General features: G+C 36.6%; 1 protein-coding gene across 25 annotated transcripts in view; it reads right to left on the bottom strand.

Moving 5' to 3' along the window:
• The window catches only part of LOC139150367 (nesprin-1-like), a 209,196-nt gene that overhangs the window by 76,856 nt on the left and 115,527 nt on the right, over nucleotides 1–16,813 (bottom strand). For all 25 annotated transcript variants that reach the window (XM_070722691.1, XM_070722693.1, XM_070722704.1 and 22 more), the window contains 9 exons: nucleotides 12,474–12,592; nucleotides 11,182–11,389; nucleotides 7,270–7,596; nucleotides 6,447–6,567; nucleotides 4,727–4,932; nucleotides 4,207–4,349; nucleotides 2,318–2,504; nucleotides 1,773–2,078; nucleotides 90–416 (listed from right to left, as the gene is read on the bottom strand). In XM_070722691.1, the coding sequence (XP_070578792.1) occupies nucleotides 90–416; nucleotides 1,773–2,078; nucleotides 2,318–2,504; nucleotides 4,207–4,349; nucleotides 4,727–4,932; nucleotides 6,447–6,567; nucleotides 7,270–7,596; nucleotides 11,182–11,389; nucleotides 12,474–12,592 (1,944 nt within the window). The remainder of the gene's footprint in view (nucleotides 1–89; nucleotides 417–1,772; nucleotides 2,079–2,317; nucleotides 2,505–4,206; nucleotides 4,350–4,726; nucleotides 4,933–6,446; nucleotides 6,568–7,269; nucleotides 7,597–11,181; nucleotides 11,390–12,473; nucleotides 12,593–16,813) is intronic.

Raw genomic sequence — 16,813 nt, forward strand, 5'->3', positions numbered from 1 at the left:
GGTATTTTCTCTACTTTTCTAAATCTCACTACTACATCACTTTTTATCCGAAAGCAAAAGTGGCCTGTCTTTTCATCACTGACACCCACCGAGTGTTTTTGAAGGAACTCTTTGGAACTGTGTACGTCTAGAGGAATGGTCTCTTCACTAAGGACCACCTTCTGTGTTTTGTCCAGCCATTCCAGTGCCTTAGCAACTTGTGTCTTGGCAATCTTTTTCTCCTCCAAGGTTTTCTCATTTTCATGTTCTTTCTCATGCAGCTTGGCCAAGGCAGCCTCTAGGTTGCGTTGGAGTTTAGTGAGTTGGCCAGCAACATGCTGTTTGTCACTTTCGTCTCCCTCCTGACCGATCTGATTGGCCTGCCCTGCCAAGACTCCCAGTGATGACAGTTTGGATTTCAGTTCTTCCTCCATTGCCTTTCAAAGGAAGAAAAGATGTAAATGTAGGTCAAATACTTGTGATAAAGTGTTTAATAATTCATTGAGGACTTGAGAAATACTGTAATAATACATCTTGCATGTTAGCGCATATAAAAGAAAAGAAATGCACGTCACTGTTACAATTTTACTCCTATATAAAATGTTGATACATTTTATTTGGTTTATATTTTAGATTGAAAAGCATCCCCAGTAAGGCATGCAGTGACTGGTGATGATTGAAAAACACTGACATTTTAATATTACATTAATTGGCATTTAGCAAACTAAAAATGGCAAAAAAAAATACCAAACAGATCCAGTTTTCAATTTTAGAAGTACTATGAACTATTGGGTGTTTAAAACAACAATCAGGCATTGTGTTTGCATGCCTTTGTATGCAGCGGTTTCTTTGGCAGAAGACAAAAGAAGAACAATGGCTGAGTCAATATCCCTGATACAGGACTGCCACACAGGAGGTATGTGGAGCATACCAGTCTCTGGTAGCGACACATGGCAACACTTAGCAACCAATAAAATCCACAGAATACAAAGCACAAACAAAGTTCTGTGATAAATGTGTTTGAATAAAAAGAAGAAAACAAAGCACTGCAAATGTGAAACAGATTACCACCTGATGTAATTTGAAATTGGAAAGGTGGGAGCATTTGAAATCATCACTCCATCAGAAATATACAAATACAGATCTTTTTCAGTTCTATCAAAGCATGGCACATCGATTCTGGACTTTATAATGAACACCCTTTTATTTGAGATTCTGTCATAGTGAAACAGGAGAAGAAGCATCACAAGCAAACTTCCTTGACAAAGAAGTCCTTACAATAAGAGTGACTATTGCAGCCCTCATCCATCACCTTTTGGCAAGATTGAGAAATTAAGATGTATCAGATTACAACACTTAAGGAAGCATGTTCCACGGCCATCAAAACATCCTACATCACTGCATTGGCTAGACAGGTTTTGAAGATTACAAAGAGGTTGACACCATGGGTGACATGTCTACATGTTTGTACATGAATTCCTCAATAGATTTCATCAAATGTCTATTACATAAAGAATGTCCTGTGTGTCAGTATTGGGGTAAAATACGCAATACTTTTTAACATCAAGTGGCGCATAAACAATTTCTTTTGCCTTAACAGGCAATAGACATTTTTGCATGGGTGACCAAACTTCACATACTCCTGTCCCCTCCTTGAACCTGCCACAATTGAGACAATTTATGTCATAAGAAGGGTCAATAATCGGCTCCTTACACATTTGGTCACTACGATAACCCACTGCAAGAGGTCAATATACCATAACATCAATCTTATTGATCAGTTTAAGACATACCAGGTAACGCTTCAGCTTTTCTTCGGCTGACACTCCGGGTTTTTCTAATTCAGCAAGATCAGCATAGAACTTTTCCAAGCATTTGTCAATGTCTGCGGTGCCGGCTGCAAACTCTTCCCGGTTGTGCACGGCTCGTTGGAGTTCTGCACATTTCTTTTCTAGTCTCTTGGTTAGGTCGTTATAGGTGTTGTTAATTCTGAGTACGTCTCCTGATGATGTGGCTTGTCCAGTTTTGGCCATGTGAGCCTTCTTTGCATTGAGGGACTCCATTTCAGGGTGATGGGTGGCAATTTGAGCTTGAAGGTCCTAACAAAAGAAGATCGGCAGAAATTAACTTTGACGTTTGGACAACACTTTCCTTATCAAAGTCTAGAATTCTGACACACTGTCTTGGCTTATGAAGAAAGTAGTTGGAATAAAAAATAAATTTTACAAGCAATGGCACCTTGGAAACAAAAAATAGGGCAAATTTTTTTCTTCCCTCAAAAGGGAAATGTCACCAAAAAACTAATATCTAAGCATAGATCCCTTTCTGGTAAACTTACATGATATTTTTGTAACCGTTCCTGTGCATCATCCACTGTGTGACCGACAGGCTTGTCCAGTTTCTTGCTGGCTCGGACTGCTTCCTGCAACCACTTATCGCATTCCACAACATCAGCTTCGTATTCCCGTCTCTCGGCCAATGCCTTCTCCAATTCTTGCTTTCTGTCATTGGCAGAGGCAGTAACCCTGATACAAACATGAAAGAGTCATTATAAACCCTGATCCATGCAAACTTTAGTGTTGTAGATATGACCTTTAACCTGGGAAGAACCCCTCCAAAAAACAATATACTTATTTACCCCAAAGGTTGAAATACCAGAGAGTGGAGGATGAGCCTTTAGATAAAAGGTTAGAAATTATGGGTAACCAGGACTATCACAGAAAAATATCACTGACATCTTGGTTTCTTGGTGACTGCTGAAAAATTTTCCCAACTGTATGGTTCATTTGTGTAATACTGATTCATTTTCTTTGAGGTGGTCAAAATACCCGCAAGAGCTATTGACTCCAAGCCTCCCAGGTATTCTTGAACAATTGGCTGCATTATTATTTGTGTGCTCAATGACAGAATGCCGGCAAGTGACAATACTGAAAACCATTATGAATGAGGTACAGTCAATCACTCTTTTGGCAATTTTTATGTCGAGAAAAAATGAAATGCCACCTTAATGAACCATGAAATCGAATAATGAGGACACAGCCTTACTCTATGCATGCCTAGGTTTACAGTTAGGTAACACTAGCTTGTCAGACACTCATTCAAGTTGATAACAGAAATAACACTGTTGCTTTATGTATCTGTTCTGTTTGTAAGCACTGTAAATGTATGCTTTTGCAAACTGCAATATTAGTGTGTTTTCACAAAATGACTTCTAAAGCATTATAAAAATAATGCCTACACAGTGACTTTATTTCAGGAAACTAGTTGTTATGATGAAACCAGTAATGTGTGGAATTCATCAGTAAGGGATCATGTGGAGGTGTCATATAAGATAAACATGAAAACTCTTATGATACTCTATATTTAAACAAATTCGTTAGCAATGATTTTCAAAAATATGAAAAGATATTTTGTACCAAGACACTTCAAGTTAAGAAGGACAAATAACATTTTTTTGAACTAAACATATTTTTATGGTCATTTTTGTTAGCTACCATTTTATTTCACATTGTGGTACTAAGTAAAACTTGTGAAAAAAAAGTCTGGAAACAGAGTTTTATGATTTTGTTAAATCTTTCCCACATGCACACCAATCATTTCATCCGGACAAACTGAATATATCCTGTCTGCCTTTAAGTCATGCATTTGGAGATAATCTGATCTATAAACCATTCTTGATACACTTGGAAATTAAATTCCCTTTGTACCTAGGGACTATTGAAATTCAGCATTATCAAACCTGAAATACAATTCTTGCAAAACAAGAGGTCAATTTCTTTCTGATGAAAATCTGGGAGGTGGGGGGGGGATTGATTTCAACACAATAACTTAGGATCAAGAAATGTTTCGTATGCACGGATATCCAGAAGACGCTCTTTTCTTTCTGTTTTCTTTTCCGAAAACCAAATGTTGCATTTAACTCACCAACAGGTGACCTTTTATATGACTGCTGCTCCAAGACACTGATTACCGCTATCCCAACGGAGTGATACAATTTTACTTTTATTACAGTTATAATCTATTGTTTCTTACAAATAACCTAGACAGGTGAAGTGATATTGCGGCCTCACGATCTTAGTAGAACAAAAGGAACCTGACCATCTGTTTTAGTTTTATCACTAATCATATCGCAAACAATTGTTGTTAGAAATTGCCTCTATTACAAATTTCTCTGGATTAGTATTATTTTTTTATGATCTTGGGGGATTTCATGATGATATATGCTACCTTCTGGACTGTTCTTGAAGTCTGACAAGCTGGTCTTCGAGCACTTCTTTGTCTTGGTCACTCAACTCTGGCAGTATGTGTTCACCTTGTTTGTGGATGGATTCCAGTAAATTCTCGTAAAATTTGATGTCATTGCACAGCGACTGAGTAAAGAAAATGTGAAAGAATTGATTCTATCATCAAAAGCAAAATTGTTTTAATGAACATAAAGACTTGCAATAAATAACTCAGCTGTTTTATTTTGTGTAATGGACAGACTTTCAATTCTGGAGAGTTGATTATCAGTAAAGGTTTATATGGTTAATCGACGAGCAATATCTTGTTGTTTGTCATGCTTTAGTCTTTCATATCCCAACATTTATGAAAACTGATTTAGATCATGGTTGCACAAACAAAAACAGCAAAGAAAACATATTTTTAATCTGTTCACCCTGATTCCCTGTTAACAGATCCATATTAAACATCAACAATAATTGGTTTAGGCCAAACAATAGTGATGTAATGTTAAAAAGTAACTTACCTGATGTTGTTTGAGCTGTGATTCAATTCTTTCTATTGGACAATTCAGTTTGATGTTTTCACGGAGTTTATCCTCCGCTGGCTTCATCCATGATATAACCTTTTCTATGTCGCCATGGATACTCCTCCTCTTTTCCAGGGCATCCTCCAGGGTGTGTTGCTTTTCTTGACATGTTCGGTTGAGCTTTTCAAACCTATACTGTGTATCTAGTGTAAATACAAACACCCAAAAAAAAATGTCAAATGGCATGTATTACGATGTGTGCAAATGCAGTATTTTTTATAACTTGGAATTATATAACTTAGTGGCCACTACTTAAATTTTACAGTAGTTAGGGAGACAGATATGGTGGATAAATACCTTTGCTTCACAACTAATCTCCGTTTTTATTGTTAGTTTAAACAAGAAAAGAACAGACACAATAAAATTTTAGTGTTTCTATGAAACTACATTTGTACTTGGCGACTATTGTAATACTTCTCTTGATGCAGCCTAACTGGGTTTCCGACAGAAAGCTGCTCACATCATCGATTATAACATCAATAAAGTACTTTTCAGTTATTAGAAGAAAGAAGTGGCTGAACAGTCAATACAGCTACTGTGTGATTTTCAAAACAGTAATGAAAATAATCTGTTTTTAATTCACAGAGAACTGTAAATATTGACAAAATGTGTTGAAGTAATTTTATCACAATATGACTAAACCTGAATAAGCCGAAAGCACCTGATAATCAAATATAAAAACAGCTGGAGCAGTTGATGTGGTGATTTTTCATGACAAAGTTAGCACAAATATAAAGAAGCCAAAGAATATGACAAATTAAACAACAGTGATATCTGTCGAACAATTTTACAAAAGAAGATATTCTGATAAGAAATGTCATAGAGACCCAGCAGTGTCATGGTAATTCAAGCAGGTATACGAATGATACAAGTGACAAAATTAGCTCCTAAACTTGAAATGTACAATTAAGTCTCAATTTTTGAAAAATTAGAATGAGATCCTCTTTGGAATCAGAACATAAATTTGATGATGACAAGATGAGCAGTTTTAGTGGAAAAATATTTGAATACAACACTGAGAGATGACAATGGACTAATGAGGACATCACTGACATTGTGTCTCTAGAGATATCACATCTTTAGCCACACAGCAAAGATCCAACTTTGTGTCCCTATGTCTAGTCTTGATGACCTACATACAATCTCAACTTTCTAATTACCATTTACAGAGTAGGCCTAGGCTGAACCATGTTTTCAATAGTAGACTAACTTATACCCTGTGCTCTGGGGATAATTTTATGGGAAAAAATTGTCAATAATAGAATGATTATGGGTCCCCATACAAGTCTCTTTCATCAGATTTGAGGCAATTGTTAACATCAAGTTAAAGACCCTATTAGGTTTGAGGGTAGGTTTTCCGTTGCTTACTGGTAGTGGACCTTCATACATCATTAATACACAAACTCCTCTGTGGCTTGATTTGTTATGACAGACAAAGGGAGTAGACTCCCCTCTGACAAGATTTGTCCGGTTTTGAGGTCCACAGTTGTTGTACCTGTTTTCTACATGAGTGACCTTACACAAAAACATCAAAAAAGTCTCTTTGTGTTGATATATAATGGCATCACAACATCAAAAAAAGTGGACTGAAAGCATTCTCTGAACAGGTACTGCGTTCGTTTGTGAATTCTTTTCTTCATAAAGCAGTATTTTCTACCTTGTATTTCACGTTCCAGAGCCTGTTGGTCTTCTTCGCTGCCATCCACCAGGACCAGTCTGCCCAATGAAAGTGCCTCTAGTACTTCAGGTTTGTGCTCATCAATGTTTTCGGCCAACAACTAGAAAAGAAAGCGTTGCCAAAATTAAAACCCCCTTCTACTTGAATGACAACAATGAGGTCATGACCTCTTCTTTGGGAATTAAATGACTGGACATTTCACATAAATCTCATTTTTGTCGATCACAATTTCAGTCGAAATTGTTCAGCCTCCTTTTAAAGTGAATACTTGTCATTGTCGATAGAAAATTCCAAAGGTATTATGGGAACTTATAAAAAAATTCTCCAAATATCACATGTGATGCAACTCTCCATTAAAACCGCTTCTTGGGGTATTGCAAATAGTTTTGCAAACAATTTCACAATACATGACCGACTGGAAAAACAGAAGAATTCCAATCACTGCGATAGACACAAACCCATGTCAATATTTATTGTCACAAACATCAGGATCTCTTGGAGATTTTTATGGAAGCAATGCACCCTCATCTGTTTTCCACGCCCTGTAATATAGGTACACATTTCAAAAAAAGAGGGGGATTCAAATTGAAGACAGCCATGCACAAAACCACAAATCCAAATAATGGGGTGTAAAATCCACAGAAGCCACAGATCTTTACAAAAGAATAGGAGGTCATTTCAGTGGAATACATCAGAACCATTACAATGCCTTAAGCCACTGTTGTGGTCACACCTTTCTATTGATTTTATGAGTTGGCTCAACTTTTGTCACACTGGTAGATTTGTGACCAAAAACGTTTACCTGAACACTGTGAATCTGTTTCTCAACATCGTCGATTTGTAATCTTGGCTGTTCCTCCACAAGCACGGACGCTTCAATATCGTCCATCCATGCGTGGCACTCTTCGAGTTTGTCATGGTATTCACGTCGATCATTGACACTCTTGTCTAGGCTTTTCTGTCTGTTGCCGGCCAATTCCTCCACCAGACTGAGTTGTTTCTGTACATTTAGCATCTGTCTCTGGACATGTTCTCTCTCACCGCGACTGAGTCCTCGCAAGATGGCATCTCCCTGACCACTAATGCTGTCTACTACGGCTCTTCTGTTTTCAATCTCTAAACACAGGGCCTGAAAAATATATCAAAAATATTTGCATACTTTAAAAAAATTTATCAAAGAGAGACATTTGATAGATGTCATGACATATTCTTTCCCTACATACATAGTGTCTCAAAATTTATTGAAAAAATATAATATATAAAATTTCTATCAACATTTGTATAAGGTAAATGTGTAGAACACATATTTTCATGACTAATCACCAGCTTTGATCATCCATAATGGTTCAAGATGAAGGCAAAAGTGCATCACGTGGGGATAAACTCTGGTGGTGTAGATGGCTAAAATATTTTATTTCAAAGCTGATTTATATATACAGCAATAAAAGTGAAAGATATTTCTCAGTTTATGCATAGTAAATTTCTTCCTTCCAACTTAATTTAATATACTTACACTTGGCGCACGAGTTATCGGAACACCAAATTAGGTAATTACCCCGCAACTTGGCTGAGTACTTTGCTATTTGACCTGACATTTACCTAAACAAGAGTCTGTTTTATGGTCTGAAGACTGATAAGATATCCACCAAACTCAGCAGGCAGCTCCTCCACTGAGTAAACTGATATGCCTACACTGGAAAAAACATTTTTGACCGCAGCTGCATGTAGTTGATGGGAGAGTTTTGAAGGGCCGGAATAAATGTTGTAAAGTGTAAAACATGATTTGCCGCTGTCATTTTGTGTCCTGTTTATGTATATATGCATGTTATTACCACTTTTTAAATAACAATTACATACATTGAAGAAAGACTGACTGTCAGAGCAACCATCCAATCATATGATAAAAATGGACTGTTCCATCAACGTCAGTGGTGGGCTCATGGAAGGTGGTAAATTTGACAAGTTTTGTAACTCTAGATTTACAAGGGATGCTGCGATTTTTCAATTCCAAATAACATACAGAGGCAAAACCTGTCAGGTTCAGGCCCAGGACACAAAATTAGTACAATAGATTGTGTTACATCATTATATTTATTCTCCCTTTTCACAATTTTCCCATGAACTAGATGCCACTTGAAAATGGGTCGTTCCTGTGTAGGCATATCAGTTTACTCAGTGGGAGCTGCCTGCTGAGTTTGGTGGATATCTTATCAGTCTTCAGACAATAAAACAGACTCTTGTTTAGGTAAATGCCAGGTCAAATTACAAAGTGCTCAGCTAAGTTGCTGGGTAATTACCTAATTTGGTGTTCCGATAAGTCGTGCCCTCGCTGTAATATACTTAAGGTGGTTGGAAAGGCTATTTTTGCACCAATTCTTTTCTCAGAGTTAATGTCAAGTTTCAAGTGTTAGAATCAAGATATTTAGTTCAAATTTTCAGGATAACTCCCTTAGTTAATATTTTCTCCAAAGAATATAAAAATTGTATATTTGCAGCCATGATTTTGAAATATGACACCAGTAAATATTAAAATTTAATTTTTCATATTTTTTTTACATATTTGAATTTAATAATAATTGGATAGTATTAATATTACCAAATTAGTTATAAATATGTTGACACTATTTATTGTAAGATTTGTACGGCAGGATTTGTAAATAAAATTTGTTTTTATGATTTTACATGGGTTTATATATCAAAAAATTATTAAAAATTCTTTCAAATTTCAAAATGTGATTTTTCAAAAAATACTTCAAATACAGGAAAATTGTGCCGTGCAAATCTTATCTGTAACCTTGTTAATAGGCTGTAAAAATTCCATGTCCATATCTCATTTCAAAGTTGGATTAAATTGGTATACAATTATGTAGGAAAACTGTTATTCTGTCAAAAAAGTTGAAAACAAGCCATATTTGCATCCCTCTTTTGAAGTCATAGAGCAGTTTTTTTGGTTAATCTCACTTTTGACACCTCTTTGACACTCAAAGAATCTAAAAATGCATTTACAATAGCAGTCACTCACTCTGAATGCCAGCACCGCCTTGTCAAACTTTCCTGAAAAACAGCAAATAATGACTTTCCCTTTTCAAACATTTTATTAAAAGCTAGGGGACCTCTACCATAGTTAATACACTGAGGACTCCCCAACTTCTTCTTATTTGGTCAGTTTTTCAGAAGTTTTAACAGGCTATAACTCTGCAATGCCTTTGTGCCCAAATGTCTAGTTTTTTTTATTCCACAGAGAATGTTGACTACTTTTATATTTTAATAGTTTTGTTGAAATTTATAACTGACGCGCTAGCCTTTCCAACCACCTTAAGTGACAAACAAAATTGATGCATTCCCTTGTAGGTTTCTTGTTTCCATTTTAGATTAGTAGGTATTTGAGAAAGTCATATAACCTGAGTAATCACCCAGTTTTTTTTGTTGACAATAAATAAGTGTGAAAAAGTTTATCTCTCAGGGACAAGGGAATGAGGAATAAAAAAAAACAGAGACAAGGGTGAACAAAAAATTCCTCATAACTTCACTGTCCACATCAGATTTCAGAAATACTGTCTGTGAATATTTGTAAATGTGATGCAGGTTGCCTAGTAGTAGCACATTAATGGAGCTCATCAGCACATACCAAAGAACAGTTTGTTCAGTTTGTGATTTCACGGTAACTTTTGGCTAAGCTGGTAAAAGCTAGACATTTTATTACAAATGGTCAATTTACGGTATTGTCAGAGAGGTGTCAGAAGGTCATTATGTACGTAACAGCACAAACACACTCTCAATAATGTCATTGACTATAACAATTTCACACGTACCACACAAACCCAACCATTGTGAATTGACATATCAACATTTAGATTCTTCTCCAAATGAGGTTCACATGGTACTCAAGTTTAACTCTTCTCTAATTAATGTGCATTTCTTTGGAGACCCTCAACTGAGATCAGGCCAAAATTCTAATGAAGCAATAACAAGAAATCTTCCTCTTTTTAAAGTAAACAAACTTACTGACATTGCAAGATATTTAAACGGTCACCATCTGGCCATGTACCAAAACAGTTACTAAGGTATTGAAAAGCTTGCTTCCAAAAGCAAGTTCAAGTAGATGTAGGTAAAATATAAAATTCTTGTACGCTGTCTGAAATTTTCCTAACATAATCTGATGAACTGAAATACTCATCTGAATTTTCTTAATTCTCTTTTTCTGTGAAGTTATATTGAGTTGAACATCTTGCTCAACGTGCCAAAAATGACAAGTCAGTGAAAAACGCATTTGAATGTAGCCTTATTTTCATTTAGATACTGCATGACGTGAAAGAGAAAACTAACTAGCTGAACTGCTGATGTGAATCAAATGGTAGTACGGTATTATCAAGTTGAAGTTACTTGCCAACAGTGTAGATCCTTGAGAGGTATGCAATTTGAATCTGAATTTAGAATTACATTTCTTTTTGTAATTTGTTTTCAATCTGATTTGCTCTCCTTTGATGACAAAAATAGTTATTCACCAAATATTTTTTAAACTGAAGTTTGGACCTCATGGTTTCTCTTACAAAGCATTCCAACATGACTAAGAAATGGGTTCACAAGCAGTACAAACATGGTTACATTGGATAATGAAATCTAAATTATGAAAAGAGTCATTTCCTGTGCAGAATACCTCTACATCAGTGAAGGAAGGGAAACGAGAAACTGTATATTCAGAATCATAATTTACATTGTGCATTTCAAGCTGAGACTGGGCATCCTCTATGGCTGGACTGATTGGTCCCTGTGATGTCATAACCCGCTCTGTCTTGCCGAGCCATCCCAGGAACTCCTGTACTCGTTCCACCAGAGTTGTGTAGTCGAGTAACACCACCTCCACCGCTTGCGCTCTGCGTCTTGCCCTGTCATGTAAGCTGTCGTATCTGTCTTGTACTTGTCTGTCGATTCAAACAATGTGGAGAATATGATACACTTTCAAAGAATACTACAGTATTTTCATAATCTATTTTGTGTAGTATGTTGGAAAGAAGCATGCAATGTTCCTGTTGCTGGTTTTTCTGTATGGAAAGCTTAAACCTCCTTAAACACTAGTGTATGAATGCTAACATGCATTTTTTAAATTTTAACTTGCATTCTTTATACAATGTATTATGATACTCATTTCCTACAGATTAAACTCACACACCATGACTTTTTGTTACAGTAACTTCATTAACCTTTTTGTCCTTTTTTTGCTCTTCATCTATCATACCTTTTTGAGGGTAAGAGGGTCTCATCTAATCTGACTCCACTTTGTACAGAAACAGACAACGAAACAGACAACAATTGCTATCTCTGATAGTATCTATCACAAAGCAAAACCAAAGCTGACAATTACTGGAAAATCTGATAAAACACCTACTTAGCAAGCCAGTCTATCCCACAATGCATAGAGAAATCTAAACAGATGTGAGACAACAACTCACATTTCTGGATGGACACGATTATGTGTCGATAAATCACACGTAGTACAAACACAGTTTGACTTGGTAAAGGTCAAAAAGCAAATTGTATTTGTACTTATGTAACATTACTTTGACTGAAAACTCATATTGAACAAATCGGAGTTTTCACTTTGACATTGTTATGTAATTGTGTTGTTGGATTCGCAAGTTTAAAAAACACCAATCTGCAATTATATTGAAACTTAACATTATTTCCTCCCTTCTCTTCAAGAAGAAGAAACCTAATGCTATGCTGGCTACGATTTTAATTTTTAACAGAAAAAGTTTTGATGGGCAAAATCCTAGACTTTTGAAAGTCAGGGTTTTGTTTTTCAGACAGAGTATGTAAATTAGCTTAACATACATTACATCATTCATTTTGACATTTGAACATCAATAGCAAGATAAAGGAAGTTCACATATTTCTACTGGCCACAGTGTGTTGTCATGGACATGACTAGCAGACCGTACCGTGTTGGACAACCCTCCATAGCTAATATTGACAGAGCCCAGACGAGTGGTCCTCCGATCTGCTTACCTGAGATGTTCTTCAATGGTAGCTTGATCTACACTGCTACAGTACGTGCAGACCTGGTCACCGGCAGAGTGCAAGCTTTCCAAGCTCTCCTTTCTGCTGCTTAGTTCACCAGATAGACGCTACAAAACAGCAAAGGAGGGGGAGAATAAAAAAACAAAGTGAAAGATCTTAACGTGAGTGTCTAGTTGAGAGCTGAAGATGCCACAAATCATTTCGGCAAGTTTGCTGTAAATACTACTTCAAGTGGCTGAATGTCCTCTCGGCATGGAACCCCATAGACTCTAATATCACACTCTCAGTTGCAGTTGGTTACACAGGAATTTACAACAACCACAAGTCTCCCACATTCCTTTCAGGTCAACACTAGATAATTATACACATCCATTTTTTGTGAAATGATTAAAATAAAAGAACAAATATTTTAGAAGCATTTTCATCTCAAGTCAATATAGATGATGGAATTCTTGTCCATGAGTGAGAAACAGTATTCAAATTTGGTTGGCATTGGAGGGCAAAAATGAAATCAATAGTAAGTACTTGAATAATTAATAATAGTGATTTAATTGAGGATCCAACTACGATTGTGAAGAAAAAGATAAAAAGTCCTTCACATTATCATTTTAATGTTCTTTGTCACTTCAAACAAATAAGAACACACTCATGATTAAAAGGTATCATCATCAAAACTGCACAAGAGATTTTGTAATACAAGAGACTTTGTAAAACATCCTTGGAAAGTCAAATATTTCTTTCTTTGTCAATTTCTAAACAATACATCTATCAATGTCATACATATTGATTTCCCATCATCATCTTTATATGATGAATAAACAACTATCTTCCGTCATTGAAGCAGTCACTCTTTACAGTTTCACACATTTAATTTCAAGCTTGCTCTCCATGGCCATTCCAAATAGCAAAATTTACAACCAGTGAAAAGGACATGCATCTAGGAACAAGCAGTCCTTGTTCTGTTAGTTTTTTCATGACAGGGAGATTACACCACTACAAAACTTTTTATTTCAACCACACTCTTACCAGCTTTCATGGTTTTGCGCAATTGAATCATTGAAATTGCAACGACCTTATAAATCAGGGTTTTAACAATAGACGAAATGCTTAAGTTACTGCGGACATCGCCACACGCCCAATAGAGGAGCTACCACAACAAGGTGTTGGATACCGACACACACAGACACCTCTGATCAAATCCCACTCATGAATCAACTGGGCTACTAGTTCAAAATGAAATATTTGCACAGAAATTCCCAGGCAGATGGACCACTGCAGCTGAATGAAACACAAAGACTGACGGATAAATAGAAACCTTTCTCCAAACAACACATGCCTTTTCAACTTGTGCTGTAATCACACTCCACACTGAACATTCTCAAAAGAAGTTTTCTCACTTAATTCTCTACCAAGGTACTTTGCCTAATTGTTCGCGCTTATCTAAGCGTCCCAAAGCTCATTACACAGACAAAAATAATCTTTTAACTTTTTATCAGAATGACATAAACTGAAGAGCGTCCCTCCATATCAGAGAAACTAATAAAGTTGAAATGTTAGGGCTGGGTTATTTGCCTTTGCTGTGGACACACTTAGATATTAGTCTGTGCACTGGCAGAGTGCCAAGATTTCCTGATCTTTAACTTCAGGTTGTCACAGAAAGGCTAACATAATGGAGGCCTGCCATGATATATGATAGCTCGATATCAGGTAGTTTACAGTGTAACCATGGAAATGTGACCACATGGTAGCTCCAATACCCACGTATACAACTGATCTCGTGTCGGGCTCGCTGATTATAATTTTGGTCAAACAGCAACCTGTGATTTCTATTTTCACTGACCTCTGTGCTCAATGACGGAAATTAATTTTTAAACTTTTCAGAATTGACACAGGTATATATATATTTGTGTTGCCTGAAAAATTAGTTGCTGAACTCACTTCAACCTCACTGGAATCATGAAACCCGGATTCGTGGAGAACATTACTTTCTTGCCGTGGACTTTCTGGTTCATCCTCATGGCTCTCGGATTTCTTTTTTTCCTGAAGCCAGTTTTGCAATCTCTTATTGTCCCTTCTCCGCTTGGACGGAGATTTCTTCTTGCTCCCGTTTCTACCAGCTCCAGCAAACTGAATGGCAGGCTCCTCAAACTCAGGAGTAGATGCACGGCCAGAGTCGGTCAACCTCTGCCAAGTTAACACCAACTGTTTAATCTCGCTTGTCTTTGACGTTTGGACTTTCCACTTCAGTTCGTAGTTGCTATAGTCCATGCATCTCAGAATGCTGGCAACTTCCTCTGGTAGTTCCAGTGAAGTCATACTTCTGGTTCTCCTTACTAGGATGTGGCGATTTAAAATGTCTTCCCCTGTCCCCCGTGGTTCCTACATGGTCAGTTTTTACGTATTTACGCCACCTTGAGTACAGGCTGTGTCCGTACGCATCTTTATTTAAATAGCTACTGACTGGTTATGAACAAGTTGACAATAGGGTATTAAAGTAGGCAATATATCTGTCAGCTTGCCAGTGCCAGTCAAACCGTGACCATTCCCCCGACTACATGACAAAGGCTATTGTACATAACTCCTACTTGCACACAGGTATGCAAGGCAGGTCACTCAGCCAATCCCTCTACGCAACGTAAAAAAAATATCCTTGCGTACTTCAAGATGATAGCAACAACCTCCCAGGGTGCAACTCGTATATTTTGCAGTGGATCAATAAAAGTACTGAACTCACTGGCTAATGAATGCAGTTCATGTTTACCAACAACCCATTTGAATAATTAACATAAAATTGGTCGTAACCTTGCACTGGCAAAAAAAAAATGCCTGGCAAGTAAACATGGTGACACGCAGAAAACACTATAGGGACAGGCACACAAAAGATTAGAACGATCAGAGAGAACAACGATAGAGTCACCTTTGTATTCTAGTGAGTTCAAGCATGATTGGCTGAATGTGTGGCCCTCAAAGGAGGCCGTATCAAGGGGGCTGGGCCTTCTGGGTTAAAATATGATAACAATAGGTAAGCTTTTTAAAGGGACTGGCTCCATGCTGTAAATTGGCGGCAAAATACCAAGACCTATAATACAAACAACTGACCAAGGACATGTCAATGATTTTTTTCAGCAATGAAGCTGTTGCTATTTCTATGTTCAACAAATAAAACCATAGTAAACTAATGCTTAATTGGAGTTCTTTCTTATGCTCAAAGACTGAAAATCTATCTAAGATATTTCTGTACCCTAAAAAATTTACAGCAGGAATGATGTAAACATGTTTTTGGAAACTGCAATATACAAGCCATGCCATGGATGATACAGATAGGAGAATTCTTATCAATGCTCGACAGAGCTAATTGGAAAAAGAACAGTTTCGTTTTCATATTCAAACAAAAGAAAGAGTGATACACACATTTTCTGAACTACTATTTTGCAAAAGCTAGCTGAGACTACATGAATAAAGATACGTTTCTTTCTATACAACTTTTCCAGATTTGAAAGCATTCGGAACATACGTACATACAACCGATGCTTCAACAGAAATCAACTGAAGAAGATTTATTATTGTGCTTTCCTCTAGAAACACAAACATGTCATTTCCTGGTACACATAATGAAGGACTATATGGGAATGAGTTTCCACATTTAATAGTCCGGTGAAAAAAGTGTATTTCACATAAAAAGGAAACAATTTTAAAGTCAGCTTGTTGCGTATTATCATTTCCTTAATCATAGCCATGATTGCAGTTGCCTATGTGTTACTGAATGATAGCAATGTATGCGTAAAATTGACTGAACAAAGTTCATTAGTTTTACACATGTCTTTATTGTTGCATATTGTGGTTGGATTGAAGAATATTTCGTTTCTATGGTTTTCATCGCTGACAGCTGCTGAGTACCATTTTCTTATTCATCTAAATACAACTTTATAACATGTTTAAGCATTTTAGACAAATACTAATTCTTGAGAATTAATAGGAGAACTGGGCTTGATGGGCATCAACTCCATTCTTTTTGCCATGGAATCTAAAATTCTGAAATTTGCTCTTTTCATCAGACTTTCTCGGACATAAGTGTCATGCAATAATCACAAACAATCTATAGTCTTCTTAGGTTACTTGGGTGGAAGTTATTCAAAAACAGGACTTAATTTTCCAAGTGACACGTAACATCGTCTGCCTTAATTTACCTGCTTTCCTACCTTCGGCAACTATTATATGACATTAGAATTCATAATTTTCAAAAAAGTTGTCAAGTAGTTGACAATTTTGTATGATTTGAATTTTTTAAATCAATGAAGGTAACATGACTATTACATCATTGTGTATCC

The sequence above is a fragment of the Ptychodera flava genome, chromosome 14 (genome assembly GCF_041260155.1).
Source record: "Ptychodera flava strain L36383 chromosome 14, AS_Pfla_20210202, whole genome shotgun sequence".
Lineage (NCBI taxonomy): Eukaryota > Metazoa > Hemichordata > Enteropneusta > Ptychoderidae > Ptychodera > Ptychodera flava.